The sequence below is a fragment of the Salmo salar genome, chromosome 13 (assembly GCF_965601325.2).
Source record: "Salmo salar chromosome 13, fSalSal1, whole genome shotgun sequence".
In the NCBI taxonomy this organism is placed as follows: domain Eukaryota; kingdom Metazoa; phylum Chordata; class Actinopteri; order Salmoniformes; family Salmonidae; genus Salmo; species Salmo salar.
Window position 1 is genome coordinate 62,363,175 of NC_138303.1, and position 18,334 is coordinate 62,381,508.

Here is an 18,334-nt window from a genome sequence, read left to right on the forward strand (position 1 = left end):
ATCTGTGGCATTGTGTGTGACAAAACTGCACATTTTAGAGTGGCCTTTTATTGTCCCCAGCACAAGATGCACCTATATAATGATCATGCTGTTTAATCAGCTTCTTGATATGCCACACCTGTCAGGTGGATGGATTATCTTGGCAAAGGAGAAATGCTCACTAACAGGGATGTAAACAAGTTTGAGAGAAATATGCTATTTGTGCGTATGGAACATTTATGGGATTTTTTTATTTCAGCTCATAAAACATGGGACCAACACTTTACATGTTGCGTTTATATTTTAGTAGTAGAGCAGACTGGTCTGGATCATCCCTGGCAGGCAGGGGGCAGTGTTTCCCTTACTGCTCAGTGGTTAAACACCAGGGCCATATACCAGCATAGACTTCAGAAAGCACATTGGAGCAGAAGATCTGAGGTTCTGAGAAGGAGGCAAGGCATGGAATCAAGGATAGTTCACTCTGGGATAATTAGGGAGAACTGAGGAATGTGTAAATACCACATGGAAAGCCCTTTTCTGTACCCCTCCCTTGTTTTGAATGTGAGATTATGTTATTATGTTAAAATTATAAGTCATCATATGGCATATTTCTGGCCTTACAATGTTTATTCTTGCAACATGTTCTCACCCATGGTATTCAGATAATGGCCATTGTCAAGTACATTAGATATTGAAGCAGGCCAATCAACAAAAATTATTAATGTATAAAATGTTTCAAAAGTTATTGCTTATGTTACATTTGTTGTAATACCTAATTAAAAAACAATACGCTTGCATGTTAAGAAAACAGCATTTTAAAATCATATGCATCTGGAAAAAGGAAAGTTGGACAGTAAGGTAATCTATCCATAACAGACCAGGTCCTCCAATCATCGTTTCTGAAGGAGAGGGAGAGAGAGAATGGTTATTGTGGTGTCCTAACAGTGTTACCTTGCCTCTGTGATCACTGACTTGAATAAAGCAGATAGGAGAAAGTGATATGTTGGAAGGACTAGTCTAAGACAAGACAAAAAGATGAGGAATTATTTTGGTATGAAATAGAACTTACCTGGTTTTTCATTATCTCATCTCTGGTTTTGAAAACAGGGGCATCCTCTACCACAATTCCTTCAGCCATTTCCTTCATTTTCTCCAGGAGGTCTGGACTGTATCTGAGAGAGCATGCAGAAACAGAAGTTAGTTACATTAGTTACAGAAGTTAGTTACATTAGTTACATGATGGTATGCTAGAAGGCATTTTAGCTAAATAACACAACTCATGTACCGGTAGTCAATGCACGTGAAGTGTATTATTGTTTACTCACCGACAGCCAAGAAACACGTTGTTGGCCCATACCATGGACAATGCTAGCAGCTGGTCAATGTGTGGGTCCTCATAGTCGTTTATATTTCTGAATAGGAATTCCCTCCTGGCCTTCCAGTGTTTTTCACTCTCTGAGATGCCACGATATGTATCTACAAGCGTGGCCAAATGCCTGTTTTGTTCAATGAATTCCTCGATTTCCACCTCGGCCATTTCGACAAGTAACCCACGCTTCCGTACTACGAAATGCGTCTTGCAGAGAGGAAGGCAGGAAGCTCGTGCGAAAGTCCCAGCAAAGACAGTACAATATGAAGATCGGCTAAAACTTGTTTTTATTTTTTATTATTATTAAACAGTAACATGCAAAACACAAAAAAACAGAACAGCCAGAGGGATAACAGAGACATAATATAGACATGTAGCGAATCATTTTTTTAGACATTTTGTTTTGTATATGTTTTAATGATTCTAAATAGTTTTCCAAATCAGATTTAAAAATTGTTTTTTGCCTTTTTCTTCATAAATGTTGGTTTATGTATGAGACTGTTTCCTAATAAAATAAATAGATTTATGACATACTGACGTTCAATTGTGGAATCAGTGTAGTGAACTAATATGTCAAAATTTCAATGGTGGTATGCATTTTGTTGCCAAGATGTATTTTTACATCAGTCCAGAACACCTCACTATGTAAACAATTACACAATAAATGTTCAATAGATTCAGTTTCTAGTTCACAAAAACTGCATTCACTTGTAACATCAGCTATATATTTAGAAATCAAGCTGTTACATGGGTAGAGTCTATGGATAATCTTATAGGAGATCTCATTTACTTTATTGGTCACCATACACTTGTGTGGGGTGAGCCAAGCATGGCTCCAGTTCACATCAAATGATGAAGCCCAACGAAATATAGCAGAAGGAATAGAATTCCTGTAGAAAGTATCCCTTATTAAACAATTATTGAATGTATTATCTAGTAAACCTATGCCATTCACCTAGATATCGCTTGCAATAGGAGATGTTACAAAATATGCATTATTCTGAAGTAAATATTTTATCGAGGTATAGCTTTTATAGCAGTGTCATATGCTTGAAACTTCAAAGTTGTATCTTTCCATAAATTCTCTCTGTGTAAATAGATTCCCACTAATACCAAATAATTGGCTGACAAGGATGTTTTTCGAGAACCAGTTACGGTAAAATAACATCTTGTTTCTATCGAATATCGACCCATTATTCCAAATAAAACATTTATGAGGTGAAAAGTTTGGTTTATACAGCAAGGCCCAGCACGTCAAAATCTGCTTGTAGATCGGCTAAAACTACTTCCCCAATAGAAATCCCCTTCTTCTATGGCTTTTATGGCAGATTACAACCCCAAAACGTGTACTACCGCCACCAACTGGACGGGGTTGAAAAAAACAAGGTACAAATAAAACCCATACGTGATAGGGAAAACTAACTTAATCCACCCAAAATAAAACTATAAAAAAAACACATTGATAAAACCAAAACCTCCCACTTCTTCCTTCCTTCAAATCTCCATATCTCCCTCCTCAGGCTCTATGATCTGAGAGGGTGGTACGGCTTGTGACAATCCTCCATGCAACTCCTCCACCGTGAAGTCTTTCAGTCCCAGGAACCGTTCTGCCACATCCATAATTATATCTATTCCCCACTTTGACAGTGCCATTAATCACCATAGCTATAAAGACCACCTTCTTAACCTTTAACATATCTGGGTCCATATCTGGGTCCTGTACCACCCTCTCAGGTCATTAATGGCAACCCCTGTAGCCTTCAGTGAAGGCCTATCCACCACAATTTGACTCTTCAGGAGCACCACGAACTCTCATCCCTTTTAACATTCCAAAGACATGGCTTCATGGTTCCCACCACAATTGCAACACGTCACATTTTCATCACTTTTCTGATCTTTTCCACAGGTTGAACATCTCGGCTTCTCCCTTCTGCAAACACTTGAAACATTTCCCAAAGCTTTACAATGACCAACACCGCATTGGTCTTGGAATAAATTCTGTGACTCTGTAGCTTGCACTTGAGAGACTCCATATAAAAAATATAAAAAATAACAGATAGGCTCTTCACTTTTTATTCATTCAACACACGATTCATCCGACGAGCATCAATCACTCCAGGAAGAGACACAAGACACATCAAACTTCTCAAATCGGGTTAGACTCACCACAACCTCATACTGATTCTCAGAAGAACAACAACAACAAAAAGCCCACCTCTCGTGATAATATAAAACATTGACCACACTTGTAGGCGATGTCATGGCGACGTTGGCTAGCAAAACTCATGCGTAGAACACGTCCTCGGTTGTGTTGTGTTTAGATTTCGAGAAAATGAACAACTAAGGAAGAATTTGTCACTTCTCTCATTGACTTCTCAAACCCCAAACCCCGTTTGGTCTGTTTCGCAAGCGTCCCCGGAAGTTTCGCGATGTTGCGCCTCTGGGTTTAGAAACTCTGTGGTACCAGTGTTTATTACAGCGCCATCCTGTGACCGAACAGAGAACAACATTTTCAAAATGTCTGCACTACTATTCACTGGTACTGGATGATTGTTTTTTAAATCATTAAATTGACTCCCTAACTTGTGTACAAATATACCCTGCTTTATGTGCATCAGCCACTCTGTAGCCTCTGCTAATAAATATGGACCTTGTAAGCACATGATGTAACACCCTTGCCCTGACTTTGCCAAGTTGTTGGTTCAAACACAGCTTCAGCTGCTCCCACTCTATTTCAACAGATGTATCCAATTCAACTCTGCAATGCAATTAAGGAGATAATTGTGGGTTAGGGGAACACATAAGAATTGTGTGACCTATTCTAATTCATAGCATTCCCAGAAAGCATGGATTATTGAGTCATTCTTAGTTTTACACTGAAGACATGACTCTGCCATGGTGCTGTAGAATTTGTGAATTTTGTCTCTTGTATAATACATTGTATACATTAGCATAGAATAAAGAATACATTGTTTCGGAGTACTTCTACATGAATGTGGATGCTACCATGATTATGGATAATCATGAATGAGTCGTGAATAACGATGAGTAAATAAGTTACAGATGCTAACCTCACACCATTACCAATAACAGGGGAGGTTTGGCATTTTTTTGGGGGGGGGGTAGAATTGTATTGTGCTGTAGAATTTGTGAGTTTTGACTTGTATAATAAATTCTATACATTACCATAGAATAAGAATACAATGTTTCTGAGTACTTCTACCTTAATGTGGATGCTACCATGATTATGGATAATGCTGAATGAGTCGTGAATAATGATGAGTAAAAAAGTTAGATGCTAACCTCACAGCTTTTTTTTGGGGGGGGTATGATATTTATGCCTCTAACTTTCTCACTCATCATTATTCACAATTCATGAATGATTATCCATAATCATGGTAGCATCCACATTCATGTAGAAGTGTTCAGAAACATATTATATTCTTATTTACAGTAAAACTGACTCCAAAATGACACAATACATAATTTACCATTCATTTCTATTTCTATTTGGCACAACATGATCTGAAACACGACCAAAACAAACTGAAATGCAGTTTTAGAAAAAAGGGTTCTTCGACTGACCCCATAGAAGAACCCATTTTGGTTCTAGGTAGAACTCTTCTGGGTTCCATGTAAAACCCTCTGTGTAAAGGGTTCTACATGGAACTCAAAAGGGTTCTTCAAAGGGTTCTCCTATGGGGACAGTCGAAGAACCCTTTTAGGTTCTAGAAAGCACCTTTTTTTCTAAGAGAGCAGGAATATAGGACAACATACAAAACTTTTACTTTAATACACTACAAATGAGTTTGTCCAAATACCTATGGCACCTAAAAATGGGGGGGACTAGATACATAAAGTGCTTTAATTTCTAAACAGTAAAACAGATATGTATGAAAATACCCTAAAATAAAAGGCTGAAATTCTGTACTGTCGCCTCATATACAATAATGTATCTAAAATCCAAAATGCTGGAGTATAGAGCAAAATTAAAAGTTTTAGTTTAACTGACCAAATAAATATGTAGGGGGGGTGTACCTGGTATGACAATCTATGCCACCTAAAGCATTTTGTTTGGACTGCGAGTCTGTGACCTATATACAGTATCACTCTTACATCACTCCTTTACCCATTTGCCCAAAAACATCAGATACAGTAAGAAGCTATATTCTATTTTGTCACTTGACCTTAGAGAAAGAAAGCCTTTATAAATGAACATTGTGACATATCAAAAATAAATGATGATATCTTCCCAACCCCAAACTCAGGTTACAGGATTACCACCAGGCTACGAGCCAAAATAAATAAAGGCCTTTTTTTTTCAAAGCCAGGGTTGAATGGAAACCATCCAAGAACATACTGACACATCCTTGGCTGCCTCTTCATGTGACCAGGGCCCCCTTACAGACATGCCAGGAACAAGATCAGAGAGAAATACTTTACAATCCCATCAGTTCTGAGGGAGACCACCCTACCTCACTCTGTCTATATAAACAGGTTGGGACAACATCCTGACAGGTATGAATGGAACAAGACAGGGGATGAAGGCAAAAGTGTAATAGAACATGTAGGTAGGTCTTCCCCTTCATTTGTTATGAGGAGGGTGTCACTTCACTTGACATCTTGAGACGTCTCCCCTTCACAGTGTCAAATATTTTATATTAATTGCTCATTTTTGGTTATTCTCCATGATCACGCTCTCCGTAGCCGACGGGAACAAGACCTTTAAACAGGTCGACATTCACAAGGCCGCGGGGACAGACGGATTACCAGGACGTGTACTCAGAGCATGCGCGGACCAACTGGCAAGTGTCTTCACTGACATTTTCAACCTCTCCCTGACCGAGTCTGTAATACCAACATGTTTCAAGCAGACCACCATAGTCCTTGTGCCCAAGAAAGTGAAGGTAACCTGCCTAAATGTCTACCTCCCCGTAGCACTCACGTCAGTAGCCATGAAGTGCTTTGAAAGGCTGGTCATGGCTCATATCAACACCATCATCCTGGAAACCCTAGACCCACTCCATTTCGCATTCCACCCCAACAGATCCAAAGATGACGCAATCTCAATCACACTCCACACTGCCCTTTCTCACCTGGACAAAAGGAACCTATGTGAGAATGCTGTTCATTGACTACAGCTCAGCGTTCAACACCATAGTGCCCACAAAGCTCATCACTACGCTAAGGACCCTGGGACTAAACACCTCCCTCTTCAACTGGATCCTGGACTTCCTGACGGGCCGCCCCCAGGTGGTGAGGGTAGGCAACAACACATCTGCCACGTTGATCATCAACACAGGGGCCCCTCAGGGGTGTGTGCTTTGTCCCCTCCTGTACTCCCTGTTCACCCACGACTGTGTGGCCAAGCACGACTCCAACACCATGATCACTGACAACGATGAGACAACCTATAGGGAGGAGGTCAGAGACCTGGCAGTGTGGTGCCATGACAACAACCTCTCCCTCGATGTGAGCAAGACAAAGGAGATGATCGCGGACTACAGGAAAAGGAGGGCAAAACCCGCCCCATTCACATCAACGGGGCCATAGTGGAGCGGGTCGAGAGTTTCAAATCCCTTGGTGTCCACATCACCAACAAACTATCGTGGTCCAAACACATCAAGAAACTCATGAAGAGGGCACGACAAAACCTTTTCCCCCTCAGGAGACTTGGTATGGGATTTGGTATGGGTCCCCAGATCCTCAAAATGTTATACAGCTGCACCATCGAGAGCATCCTGACCGGTTGCATCACCACTTGGTATGGCAACTGCTCGGCATCCGACCGTAAGGCGCTCCTCCCAGTGGTTAAAATACAATGAGGTGCACACATTCCTATCTCAATCTCCATAAAAAATATCTGCAATCTTGATTATATTAAATATGGGCAGCTTACAACCCATGTAAGTCCCCATTTGATCCCCATTCTGCTTATAGCCACATGGCATACCTCTTCACTCAGCATAAAATACACAATGATGCTGAAATAATACACTGTTCCAAGAGGCTTGGCAACACATATTTTTGATGAGTCATCTAATGTATGCTTAGTCAAGAGAAAACTGTAATTGGGAGACATGGAGACAACAGGTAGCCTTTTCAGCAGCATGCTGGGAATGAGCCAAGGAAGAAGTATTACCCCCCACTCCAATATCACACGGGCCCTGGTCAAAAGTAGTGCAGCATATAGGGAATAGGGAGCCATTTGGGACGCAGCCTGAGAAGGTAAATGCCTCGCAAATGGGACAAGTATGAGATAAGTACAGGAAAACAAATGACTTGAATTGAATACAGAAGGAGATAGTAGATCTCAATCATCGGCTTCTGACTCAGGAGACAATGATTACATCTTCATACCTCTGTTTAAAACATTGCACCCTTTTAAATCACAGTTTTTTTTTTTAAGGCTGTGCCATATCATTATACAATACTGCTGTGCTGATGATCTCTATAGGGATTTAAAGTATGAAAGGGCTGTAATGCAAAAAAATCAACGGATGGCCTAGATAATTCTAGGAGTCTAGACCATAATGAAACAAATTTGAGGATCTGTCTTTCTTTCTGCAGGCGTTTCAGTCTGTCAGTCTCCCAGGTTTGTCAGGCTGCCCTAGAATAACCTCTGAACTATCAGAATCGGCACCAATTCTACAGTCCCGACAAGCAGTTTGTTGTAATATTATCCATCATGAGATACAGTGGCTTTGATGTAGGTAGCTGACATTTGGATGCCCTGGCCTGATCAAAAGCCTATTGGATGCCACAATCAAACCGAAAGGACATACAGTACCTTGAATGAAAGAGAACCACAATTTACACTAACCACAGGCCCTTCTAATGAGAGGAGGGTTACGTCCCATTTGGCACCATATTCCCTTTAAAGTGTATATAGGGAATAGTCTGCCATTTGGGACAGACATGATATATGTTGCATGGCTGAATTTGCTAAATAAACGATGAGTCCAGCAGACAGTAAATTAACGGTCAGTACAATCAAATACCCATGGAGTGGCATTGTATGTTTTCTCAAGGGACTTAACCCACCTGTGGTGCAGGCAGGCTGCTACAGCACATTTGAATCTGTGCCAGAAAAAGCTAGTGTGTCTTTCATTTCACGGGGGGGGGGGGGGGGGTAATTGGTACACTAATACAGGACTATTAAATGCCCAGTGCACTACTTATGTGTAAAAAATATTTATTTTAAAAAATACATGTTTTTTTTGTTTTTTTTTCCAGAGAGTCCTGCGGCACCCTCACTTCCCGCGGTTATGTGAGATGGGTAAAGAAAGGCCTGCACCGCTTGTATTTTCATGCGTGCCAAGGGTGCAAATATATGATGTCAGAAACACAACAACAATCATTGATATAGAAAAAAAATACTGCCATGCATCATTGGCTGGGTGGCCACCGAGCAGCAGGAGAGGGCACGCGCAATAACATGAAGGTGCGTGCGATTACTACCAGACACACAGTAACCCTCACCGGAGACTAGCTGTAAAATTATACTAAGGTTAAGACAACCCAATAATTCCATGCAGAGCGTTTGATGTCGAACTTTCTGTAATGGTATTCATTTCCATTCAATTTCGCTCCGGCCCAGGTCCAATGAATTTGTTTCTTTTCGAACGCTTCTGCATGGGAATTGTACAATGTCCCTTTTTTAGCTTCAACCGAGCCTGGTGGAGATCCGACAAAATACAGATCACTCCTAATAGAAAGTAGTAAATGCTGTGGAATTGATATCGCTTGTCTGCGTGAACTAACAGCATGGCTTGGAGTGGATTGAATAGGCTATTAAAACGTTTGAAAGTAAGACTAACGTTATTTCAATGTTTCTTTAATGTCTTTCTTATTACGAAAGGAAATATGAATAGCCCAAAAAAAATCCTCGGTAAATGGCCAATTATTGAACAGATATTACCCGACTAAAACAAACCGCTTACACGAAACGGTGGCTTTCACTTTCAAACGAGTGACAGGCGAAGAATATAATTCCATTTGATTTCCATTTCAGGTTTTAGCCAGTTTGGCGAAATTAACCCACCGTAAAGATATTTGAATCGGCTTTCAGTAACGGCAAATTTAAAGTACGTCATTAATATGGCGCCAAAAGAGTTTAAAGTATGAGCTTATTTTGTTGTGAGGTTGCAGAACCCTCGCGCAAGAGGGAGAACATGAGCGGGCAGGAGGGGAAGCGAATGGGCAGGCGATGTTTTTTCGGCAGAACGTCTCAAAACTAGCTTGCAACATTTCATTCCATGAAAATGAAGCATATATTATTTTTTTTCCCTTACTGGATCTGAAAACACACTCACGTGACAAATCGGGACCTGGGGGATATCACATTGGACTATTTTCAAATGCGACATGGCTTTGAAAATGATATTTGTTATCTTACCTTGCTGTACCCGGCATAGCTTTAGCTTACATTAGAAGTGACTTGCTGGCTGCAGCTCGAGGCTATCTTGCAAGCCGTTAGACAATTTGGATTTACGGATGATACTCCTAAAGTCTGCTAAAGGTAGCTAACAGTTAGCTACATTAACTGTATTTAGCTGAGAACTGCGAAGGCGGCCATCGCAGTTTTGTTGAATAATATGTTATGCTGCCGGATAGACTTTATAATGGATTAAATGTGTAAATTGCTACTTTTTTTATTTTGACTCTCTTGGGAGAGCATCTGATCGACGTGCTGTCACCACAGCCTCGCAGGCACGTCCTGTCACCAACGTGGATAGTCGGTGGGCTAACGTTAACTAGCTAACTAGCTAGGGTAGTTGCACTGGAATTTGACCACCGTGAAATTCACTGTCACTACATGTGGTTAACTTCAAATGATTTCGTGATTTCTCATCGTCCAGAGTCGAGGACGTTTTCGCCATCGGAAGTTGACTGCAATCAAGGTAAAAAGGTAGGTTCGATTTTGGTTTCTTCCCCCAAGAAGTACAGTAGTAGCATGTAACGTTAGCACAGGGGGGAAAAAGCACACTTCCAGAGCTGGTAGTGAAATGTGTAACGTTAGTGCATGTGGGTCAGATGGTTGTGATAGCCAGACGAATAGTTAACACGAGAAGATCATTCAACTGCAACTTCTTATTTTCTAAAATATGAAAATGTCAGGTCCCAGTTCACAAGCAATGTTAGCAACGCCAACTACGCAGCGAGTATTATTTACAGGCGGGCGGTCATAGCTATGTTCACCGCTGTTATGAAATAATTTTGGTAGCGGGATTTTCCTGAAGTGCTCTTGCATAACATGCTTCAGTGAAACAAATGGCTAATTATTTTGTTGAATTCGAAGAAATTATTGACAACTTATGCAAGAGTCGTGCAAGTGTGTATGTGTGTCGCGAGGAGGGACCGCGTCTCGCCAACATATGGCGCTGAAAATGCACATGCTGGGCTAATGACGAGTGATCGGATGTTATCTGCCCGTTGAAAAGATCAAATGAGCAGCATTTTGGTAATAACGATTGCGCTATAAAACTGTGATTTGTCTAAAGTTACTGTTGCCATCCAGTGTCGCTCGCTTGTGGGTTTGAAATCGCACGTGAACGCCAATTGCGTTCCCAAGAAGTGGAGTGTGTATTTCGGAAGGCTAAGCACGCACCTATCTAAGAATTAGAACAAGCTTGTTAACTCTCCTCTCCCCTCCCTCCCTGGCTCTCGCTGTGCAGTTCTAACTGTGGGGGGGAGTGGCTATTGTTTACCTTCAGAAACTCTGCGCTCATAGATCAGGGGGTGGGCCTGGTGTTGGTGCTGCGCATGGCGAGTAGAGGGACAGAGCAGCATCTTGATGATTCCCATTTTAAGAAACAAGAACTTGATGTTCATAATCAGATATATTTGGGATCAAGCTATTTCCAGTGTTTTGAATTACACATTGAGACTCTCGTAAGTTGCCACGCGCTTATATCTTTGACAGTTGTGGGGGGGGCTCACATTTTATATTTTCAATTCTTATTGGGAGAGGGGTTTTGGTTTGTTAATGGGGGGGGGGGTGCCAATGTATGTGAAGTTTACTTTACAGCGCATAACCTCGAGTACATTCAAATGTTATTATTATGTATTATGGTCCTCTTTAATAACAAACAAGTAAACATTTTTTACAATCCATTACCTCCAGTGATTCAGAATAGTAGACTGTGCAATCCATCCTGCTTCTCTTATTGCACAAATGTAATTGAACTGGTCCCTTCCTTTAATCAATTAAGTCTGAATCATGTAGGGACCCAGTTGTGACAGCTCTACCCCCCCCCCCCCCCCCCCCATGAAACAGGAGATGAGTCATGGTATGGGAGCATAAGAGCTCTCTCTCTCAATTACATTTCAATTCAAAGGGCTTTATTGGCATGGGGAAACATGTTTACATTGCCAAAGCAATTGAAATAGATAATAAACAAAACTGAAATGAACAGTAAACATTACACTCACAAGTTTCAAAGTAATAGACATTTCAAATATTATATTATGTCTATGTACAGTGTTGTAACAATGTGCAAATAGTTGAAGTACAAAAGGGGAAATAAATAAACGGATAAATATAGGTTGTATTTACAATGGTGTATGTGCTTCCCTGGTTACTCATTTCTTGTGGCAACATGTCACATCTTGCTGCTGTGATGGCACACTGTGGTAATAGATATGAGTTTATCAAAATTTGATTTGTGTTTCGAATTCTTTGTGGGTCTGTGTAATCTGAGGGAAATGCTCGTCGACCATCTCATTCCAAATCATGGGTATTTAATATGGAGTTGGTCCCCCCCCCCCCCTTCCATTTCTGCTATAACAGCCTCCACTCTTCTGCGAAACCTTTCCACTAGATATTGGAAAATTGCTTCCATTCAGCCACGAGCATTCGTTAGGTCGCACTGATGTTGGGCGAGTAGGCCTGGCTTGCAGTCGGCGTTCCATTTCATCCCAAAGGTTTTCGATGGGGTTGAGGTCAGGGCTCTGTGCAGGCCAGTCAAGTTCTTCCACATCGATCTTGAAAAACCATTTCTGTATGGACCTCGCTTTGTGCACGGGGGCATTGTCATGCTGAAACAGGGAAGGGCCTTCCCCAAACTCTTTCCACAAAGTTGGAAGCACAGAATCGTCTAGAATGTCATTGTATGCTGTAATGCTATGCCTTGACCACACCGACAGTCATTGCGCAAAATAGTACGCAGCATCATCTGGATATGTAGCCTAGTGGTTAGAGCATTGGACCAGTAACCGAAAGGTTGCCAGATCAAATCCCCCAGCTGACAAGGTAAAAATCTGTCGTTCTGCCCCTGAACAAGGCAGTTAACCCACTGTTCCTAGGCCGTCATTGTAAATAAGAAGTTCTTAACTGACTTGCCAAGTTAAATGAATAAAAATGTGTGCAACAAAAGTTCAACGTTCACTTTCTGCTACGATTTCTGTCAAACCGTCTACGCATACGTTCAATAAATCCAATGTACGCACTGCAACTGCCTCTGCAATGCTGCAAAGCAAACGCAGCGTTCTATTGGAAATGAATGTACTTCTGGTGTACCAAAATGCAGTGATGCGGTCGGTGAGATCGAGGTGTTACGTATTCCCTACACTGGAACTTAGGGGCCTAGCCCGAACCATGAAAAACAGCCCCAGACCATTATTCCTTCTCCACCAGACTTTACAGTTGGCTTTATCCATTGGGGCAGGTAGCATTCTCCTGGCAGCCGCCAAACCCAGATTCATCCATTGGACTGCCAGATGGTGAAGTGTGATTCATCACTCCAGAGAACGCGTTTCCACTGCTCCAGAGTCCAATGGTGGCGAGTTTTACACCACTCCAGCCTACGTTTGGCTTTGCGCATGGTGATCTTAGGCTTGTGTGCGACTGCTTGGCCATGGAAACCCATTTCATTAAGCCCCCTAGCGAACTGTTTTTGTGCTGACGTTGCTTCCAGTTGCAGTTTGGAACTTGGAAGTGAGTTTTGCCACCGAGGACAGATAAAAAATGTTATGCGCTTCAGCACTCGGCGGTCTAGTTCTGTGCACTTGTGTGGCCTACCACTTTGCGGCTGAGCCGTTGCTGCTCCTAGACATTTCCACTTTGCCATAACAGCACTTACAGTTGACCGGGGTAGCTCTAGCAGGGCAGAAATTTGACGAACTGACTTGTTAGAAAGGTGGCATCCTATGACTGTGCCACGTTGACAATCACTGAGCTCTTCAGTAAGGCCATTCTACTGCCAATGTTTATCTATGGAGTTTGCACGTCTGTGTGCTCGATTTTTATACACCTGTCAGCAACGGGTGTGGCTGAAATAGCCGAATCCACTAATTATAAGGGGTGTCCATATACTTTTGTGTGTGTGTGTGTATATAGTGTACGTGTCTAATATGGTCAAACATTTGGCAGGACATTAGGAAGTGCATCTCTCTCTCTCCTCTCTCTCGGTCACATACTCTTACCTAGAAAAACACTGTTGATTACATGGGGTGGGGGTCACTCGGGGGGAGTGTGTACATGTGTGTTAGTAATCTATGTTACAGGTGCATGTGTGTGTGGGCTCCTAGTGTGTGTGTGTGTGTGTGTGTGTTAGTAGCACTCTCTGACTGGTTGAAAAAAGGGGGTACCTCACATGATCTGCAGTATGGTATTAGCAGCTACTCCACGGGGGGTTCATGAATGGAGTCACTGACTGCTGCTCATGTCATTTTAACATCCCTCCAACTGTACACACATACTCGCCCCAGTAACCTCCCCAAGCAATGTGTGTGTTGCTGATAGGTGTCAAGGGAGGGAGATGACATCCACGCAGGGGGGAAGGAATAGGAAGGGTAAGAGTTCAGGTGGGCGTTTGCGCTTCAGCAAAGAAAGGGAAAGAGGAAGCGAGTTTTTATGCTCCTTTTTTAAATTTATTTTTACCTTTATTAAACTAGGCAAGTCGGTTAAGAACAAATTCTTATTTTCAATGACGGCTTACCAGGGAACAGTGGGTTAACTGCCTTGTTCAGGGGCAGAACAACAGATTTTTACCTTGTCAACTCTGGGATTCGATCTTGCAACCTTTCGGTTACTGGCCCAACACTCTAACCACCTAGGGGTTAGATTTAATCCATTGTATACGATGCGAAGGTGACTGACGTTTCCACGACAAACTGACGTCAGTCACCTGCTCACCTTTTTTTTAATTATTTATTTATTATTTTTTTGTGGGGTGCTCCAACTCCTTTTTACCTCGAATTGGTCCCTATTTTGTATGTATTTTTTTTTCTCTCTTGGTAAGGCATTCTCATGAATAGGAATGGTTGTTGGCTTGAGCTCATTTCATCGTCCCTGGCTGTTTATCTCCTTACATGTGTAGCGGTGTGTGTTGTAGCGGTGTGTGTTGTAGCGGTGTGTGTTGTAGCCTGTGCGTGTGTGACCATGTACTTGCATGTTTGTGCTTGTTTGTGTGTAAGCGTGTGCATGCATCATGTTTACGTAAGAACGTTTGTGTGTGTGTGCTTTCATGTCTCTGTGTGTGTGTTCTCTGCTGCGGATGGCCCTGCTGTGGCCTGGAATGGATGCTCATTAACTGAGCCTGTCAAGGTCTCAGTGGGAGCCTGCTGTTCAGTGGGCAGAGGGCGGATGAAATCTCTGGAAACGCCAGGAGATGAATGTCTTTCACCCGGCCCGGTGACTCACCAATTGTTATTGAAATATAATTGCGGAGCGGGGGTATGATGCAGGAGGAATGGAAAATGTAGTTTTTTTATTTTCTCCCCTCGGCTGTGAGGCAGGATTGGAACACAAAACACACAGGCTAAACAAACATACATGCAATACATTTCAAAAGGCGTTCCATGTTTTCTTTGACACTGTCCTTCTGAATAAGGGAAATAATAAAGCCAAGCTCCTGTGGCAGTACTGAACAAATGGTACCCTATTCCCTACATAGTGCACTACTTTTGGCCAGAGCCCTATGGGACCTTTTTATATATGAAAAAAGTGCGCTATAAATTGATGCCGTTGGGTACGCAAACTGTGTACCAGACCTTGGATAGAACGCAAGTCCCCAGCCTGTTCAAGAAGGTAATCGGAGGCTTTGCTGATGGTGATACAGTAGGTGGTTGTCAGGTGGCTGTCTTTCCCCCCTGCCCTTTTCACCTTGCATCAAAGCCAGGTAGATTACCCAGCATCTCTAGTTTCCCGGCACATGAAAAGGCTTGAAAAACGGTCAATTTTTATGCCTGCCGGCAGTGCCTGATTACACCAGTCAGTGGCCTCTGTAAAGCAAGTCATCTTTAAAAAGCACCAAGCTTTGGGTTGGTGTCTGTATTTACTGCTGTCCGCTAATAATAAACACAACACCAACCCTTTTACAAGGATAAACATCCAAAAAAGCAGCGTTCATTCTCTGATGGCAACAAATGGTCAAGGCCACAATTTTAGCAATGAAAGGAAACGATAAACGACAATCGGTCCCCTAGGTTTGAACTAATTATTCACCTCAAGGTAAAACAAGTGTCCAGCCAGGAAACTTAAATGGTTGGACATGCAGACATATGCTTGCTTGGGCCCCTGTTGTAAATTAGGGGTGGGGGGGTAAACAGGGTGGTGGTGGGAGGAGGAAGATAAACAGGGCGGTAGCCGGGCCCATGTTAGTGTGAGTGAAGGGCACTGTGCACTCCTCCATCCCTCACTGGGGCTAATGAACTCCTGATGGCAGGGGAGGTGAGAGCAGGGGGATTAATCTCCTCTTTTCCTCCTGCACCAGCCCTCCTCTCCTTCTTCCCTGGTTTTGGCACTCAGGTCCCTTTCATTGTTTGTCAGCACTTTCAGGAGAGGGGGAGAGACTGTAGAAAATGATTTGGTCCTGGTCTTCTCCCCCCCCTCCTTCCCGCTTCCACCTCTTTTAAAAAAAAATACGTATTTATTTTTTTCCCCATAATGCAGCAGCATCAATAAATATTGTCTTAATATCTGTGGTTGGACCGGATCCGTGAAGGTGACGTTAAAGGAAATCCATGATCAGTTTGTTGTTCGTGTGTTGGGCTGGTCCCCTGGGGTCGCTGCTGAGGTCATTCAGTGAGGGTGCGGTTGTGTCCCGACATGGCATCCTATTGGCTATGGTCAAAAGTAGTGCACTAAATAGGGAATAGGGTGCCATTTGAAACAGCGGCAGAATCCTCATTGGAGAGTAGCCTACGACTATGCCACACAACGTAGCCCTGGAAGGTGGTGATCTCACAGCGTGACCTCGCCACAGACCAAATGTACCCTAGGGGGAGGGTTTGGCCGGCAGGGATGTTCCTGTCCCATCGCACGCTATCGACTCCTGTGGTGGGCCAGGCGCAATGCACGCTGACACGGTCAAATCAAATTTTATTAGTCACATGCGCCGAATACAACAGGTGTAGACCTTACAGTGAAATGCTTACTCACGAGCCCCTTACCAACAATGCAGTTTAAAAAAAATACGGACAAGAATAAGGGATGAAAGTAATAAGTAATTTTAAAGAGCAGCAGTAAAAAATAACAATATAGACAGGGGGGTACCGGTACAGTGTCAATGTGCGGGAGCACCGGTTAGTTGAGGTAGTATGTACATGTAGGTAGAGTTATTAAAGTGACTATGCATAGATGACAACAGAGTGGCAGTGGTGTGGAGATGGGGGGGGGGGGGGGGGGGGGGGGGAAATGCAAATAGTCTGGGTAGCCATTTGACTAGATGGTCGCCAGGTGTATAGTGTTTCCTCCGACACATTGGTGTGGCTGGCTTCCGGGTTAAGTGGGCGTTGTGTCAAGAAGCAGTGCGGCTTGGCCGGGTTATGTTTCGGAAGACGCACGCCTCCCGTACGGGAGTTGCAGCGACGAGACACGACTGAAACTACCAATTTGGATACCACGAAGTTGGGGAGGAAAAAGGAGATAAAATAATAATAACTTGATTCTTGCGATCCAGACATACAGTGCCTTTGGAAAGTATTCAGACCCATTGACTTTTTCCACCTTTTGTTACAGCCTTATTCTAAAAAGGATAAAATACAAATCCCCAGCAATCTACACGCTACCCAATAATGATGAAGCAAAAACGGGTTTTTAGAATTTTTTTGCAAATGTGTTAAAAACAGATACCTTATTTAACTAAGTATTCAGACCCTTTGCTATGAGACTCAGAATTGAGCTCAGCTGCATCCTGTTTCCATTGATCATCCTTGATGTTTCTACAACTTGATTGGAGTACACCTGTGGTAAATTCAATTGATTGGACATGATTTGGGAAGACACAACTGTCTTTACAAGGTCCCACAGTTGACAGTGTATGTCAGAGCAGAAACCAAGCCATGAGGTCGAATGAATTGTCTGTAGAGCTTCGAGACAGGATTGTGTCGAGGCACAGATCGGGGGAAGGGTACCAAAACATTTTCTGCAGCATTGAATGTCCCCAAGAACATAGTGGCCTCTGTCATTCTTAAATGGAAGAAGTTATGAATCACCAAGACTCTTCCAAGAGCTGGCCGCCTGGCCAAACTGAGCAATCGGGGGAGAAAGGCCTTGGTCAGGGAGGTGACCAAGAACCCGATGGTCACTCTGACAGAGCTCTGGAGTTCCTCTGGGTGACTAGTCAGGATCGAGGGAAATATGAACGGGGCAAAATACAGAGGGATCCTTGATGAAAACCTGCTCAGGACCTCAGACTGGGGAGAAGGTTCACCTTCCAACAGGAAAACGACCCTAAGCACACAGCCAAGACAACGCAGGAGTGGCTTTGGGACAAGTCTCTGAATGTCCTTGAGTGGCCCAGCCAGAGCCCGGACTTGAACCCGATCGAACATCTCTGGAGAGACCTGAAAATAGCTGTGCAGCAACGCTCCCCATCCAACCTGACAGAGCTTGAGAGGATCTGCTGAGAAGAATGGGAGAAACTCCCCAAATACAGGTGTGCCAAGCTTGTAGCGTCATACCCAAGAAGACTCAATTCTGTAATCGCTGCCAAAGGTGCTTCAACAAAGTACTGAGTAAAGGGTCTGAATACTTATATA

The 18,334-nt window shown here is 42.9% G+C and overlaps 2 protein-coding genes across 4 annotated transcripts in view; one reads left to right on the forward strand and one right to left on the reverse strand.

Annotated features, from left to right (window-relative positions):
• Positions 1-210: 210 nt before the first annotated feature.
• xtbd1 (XRN2 binding domain containing 1) lies at positions 211-1,546 on the reverse strand. Its single transcript, NM_001141388.3, has 3 exons — positions 1,305-1,546; positions 1,049-1,151; positions 211-878 (listed from the first exon to the last, which is right to left on the reverse strand). Exons 1-3 carry the CDS (start codon positions 1,514-1,516, stop codon positions 870-872), a joined length of 324 nt encoding a protein of 107 aa, NP_001134860.1. The 5' UTR covers positions 1,517-1,546; the 3' UTR covers positions 211-869.
• A 7,200-nt stretch (positions 1,547-8,746) lies between these two features.
• The window catches only part of jade2 (jade family PHD finger 2), a 152,850-nt gene continuing 143,262 nt past the window's right edge, over positions 8,747-18,334 (forward strand). The window contains exons 1-2 of one of the 3 annotated variants that reach the window (XM_082960242.1): positions 8,747-8,792; positions 10,210-10,259. Coding sequence is in view for 2 of the 3 variants with exons in the window: in XM_082960244.1 (XP_082816370.1) it covers positions 10,167-10,259 (93 nt within the window). In the remaining variant the exon portion in view is untranslated. Of the gene's footprint in view, positions 8,793-9,309; positions 10,260-18,334 lie in introns of those variants that run through there. The other 2 variants (XM_082960244.1, XM_045693416.2) reach the window with 2 other exon arrangements.

Coding starts and splice junctions, on each gene's coding strand:
- xtbd1 (NM_001141388.3), bottom strand. CDS start 1,516: ATGGCCGAGGTGGAAATCGAGGAATTCATTGAACAAAACAGGCATTTG. Junction 1,152..1,304: donor AACGTGTTTCTTGGCTGTCG/GTGAGTAAACAA, acceptor ATGCTCTCTCAG/ATACAGTCCAGACCTCCTGG.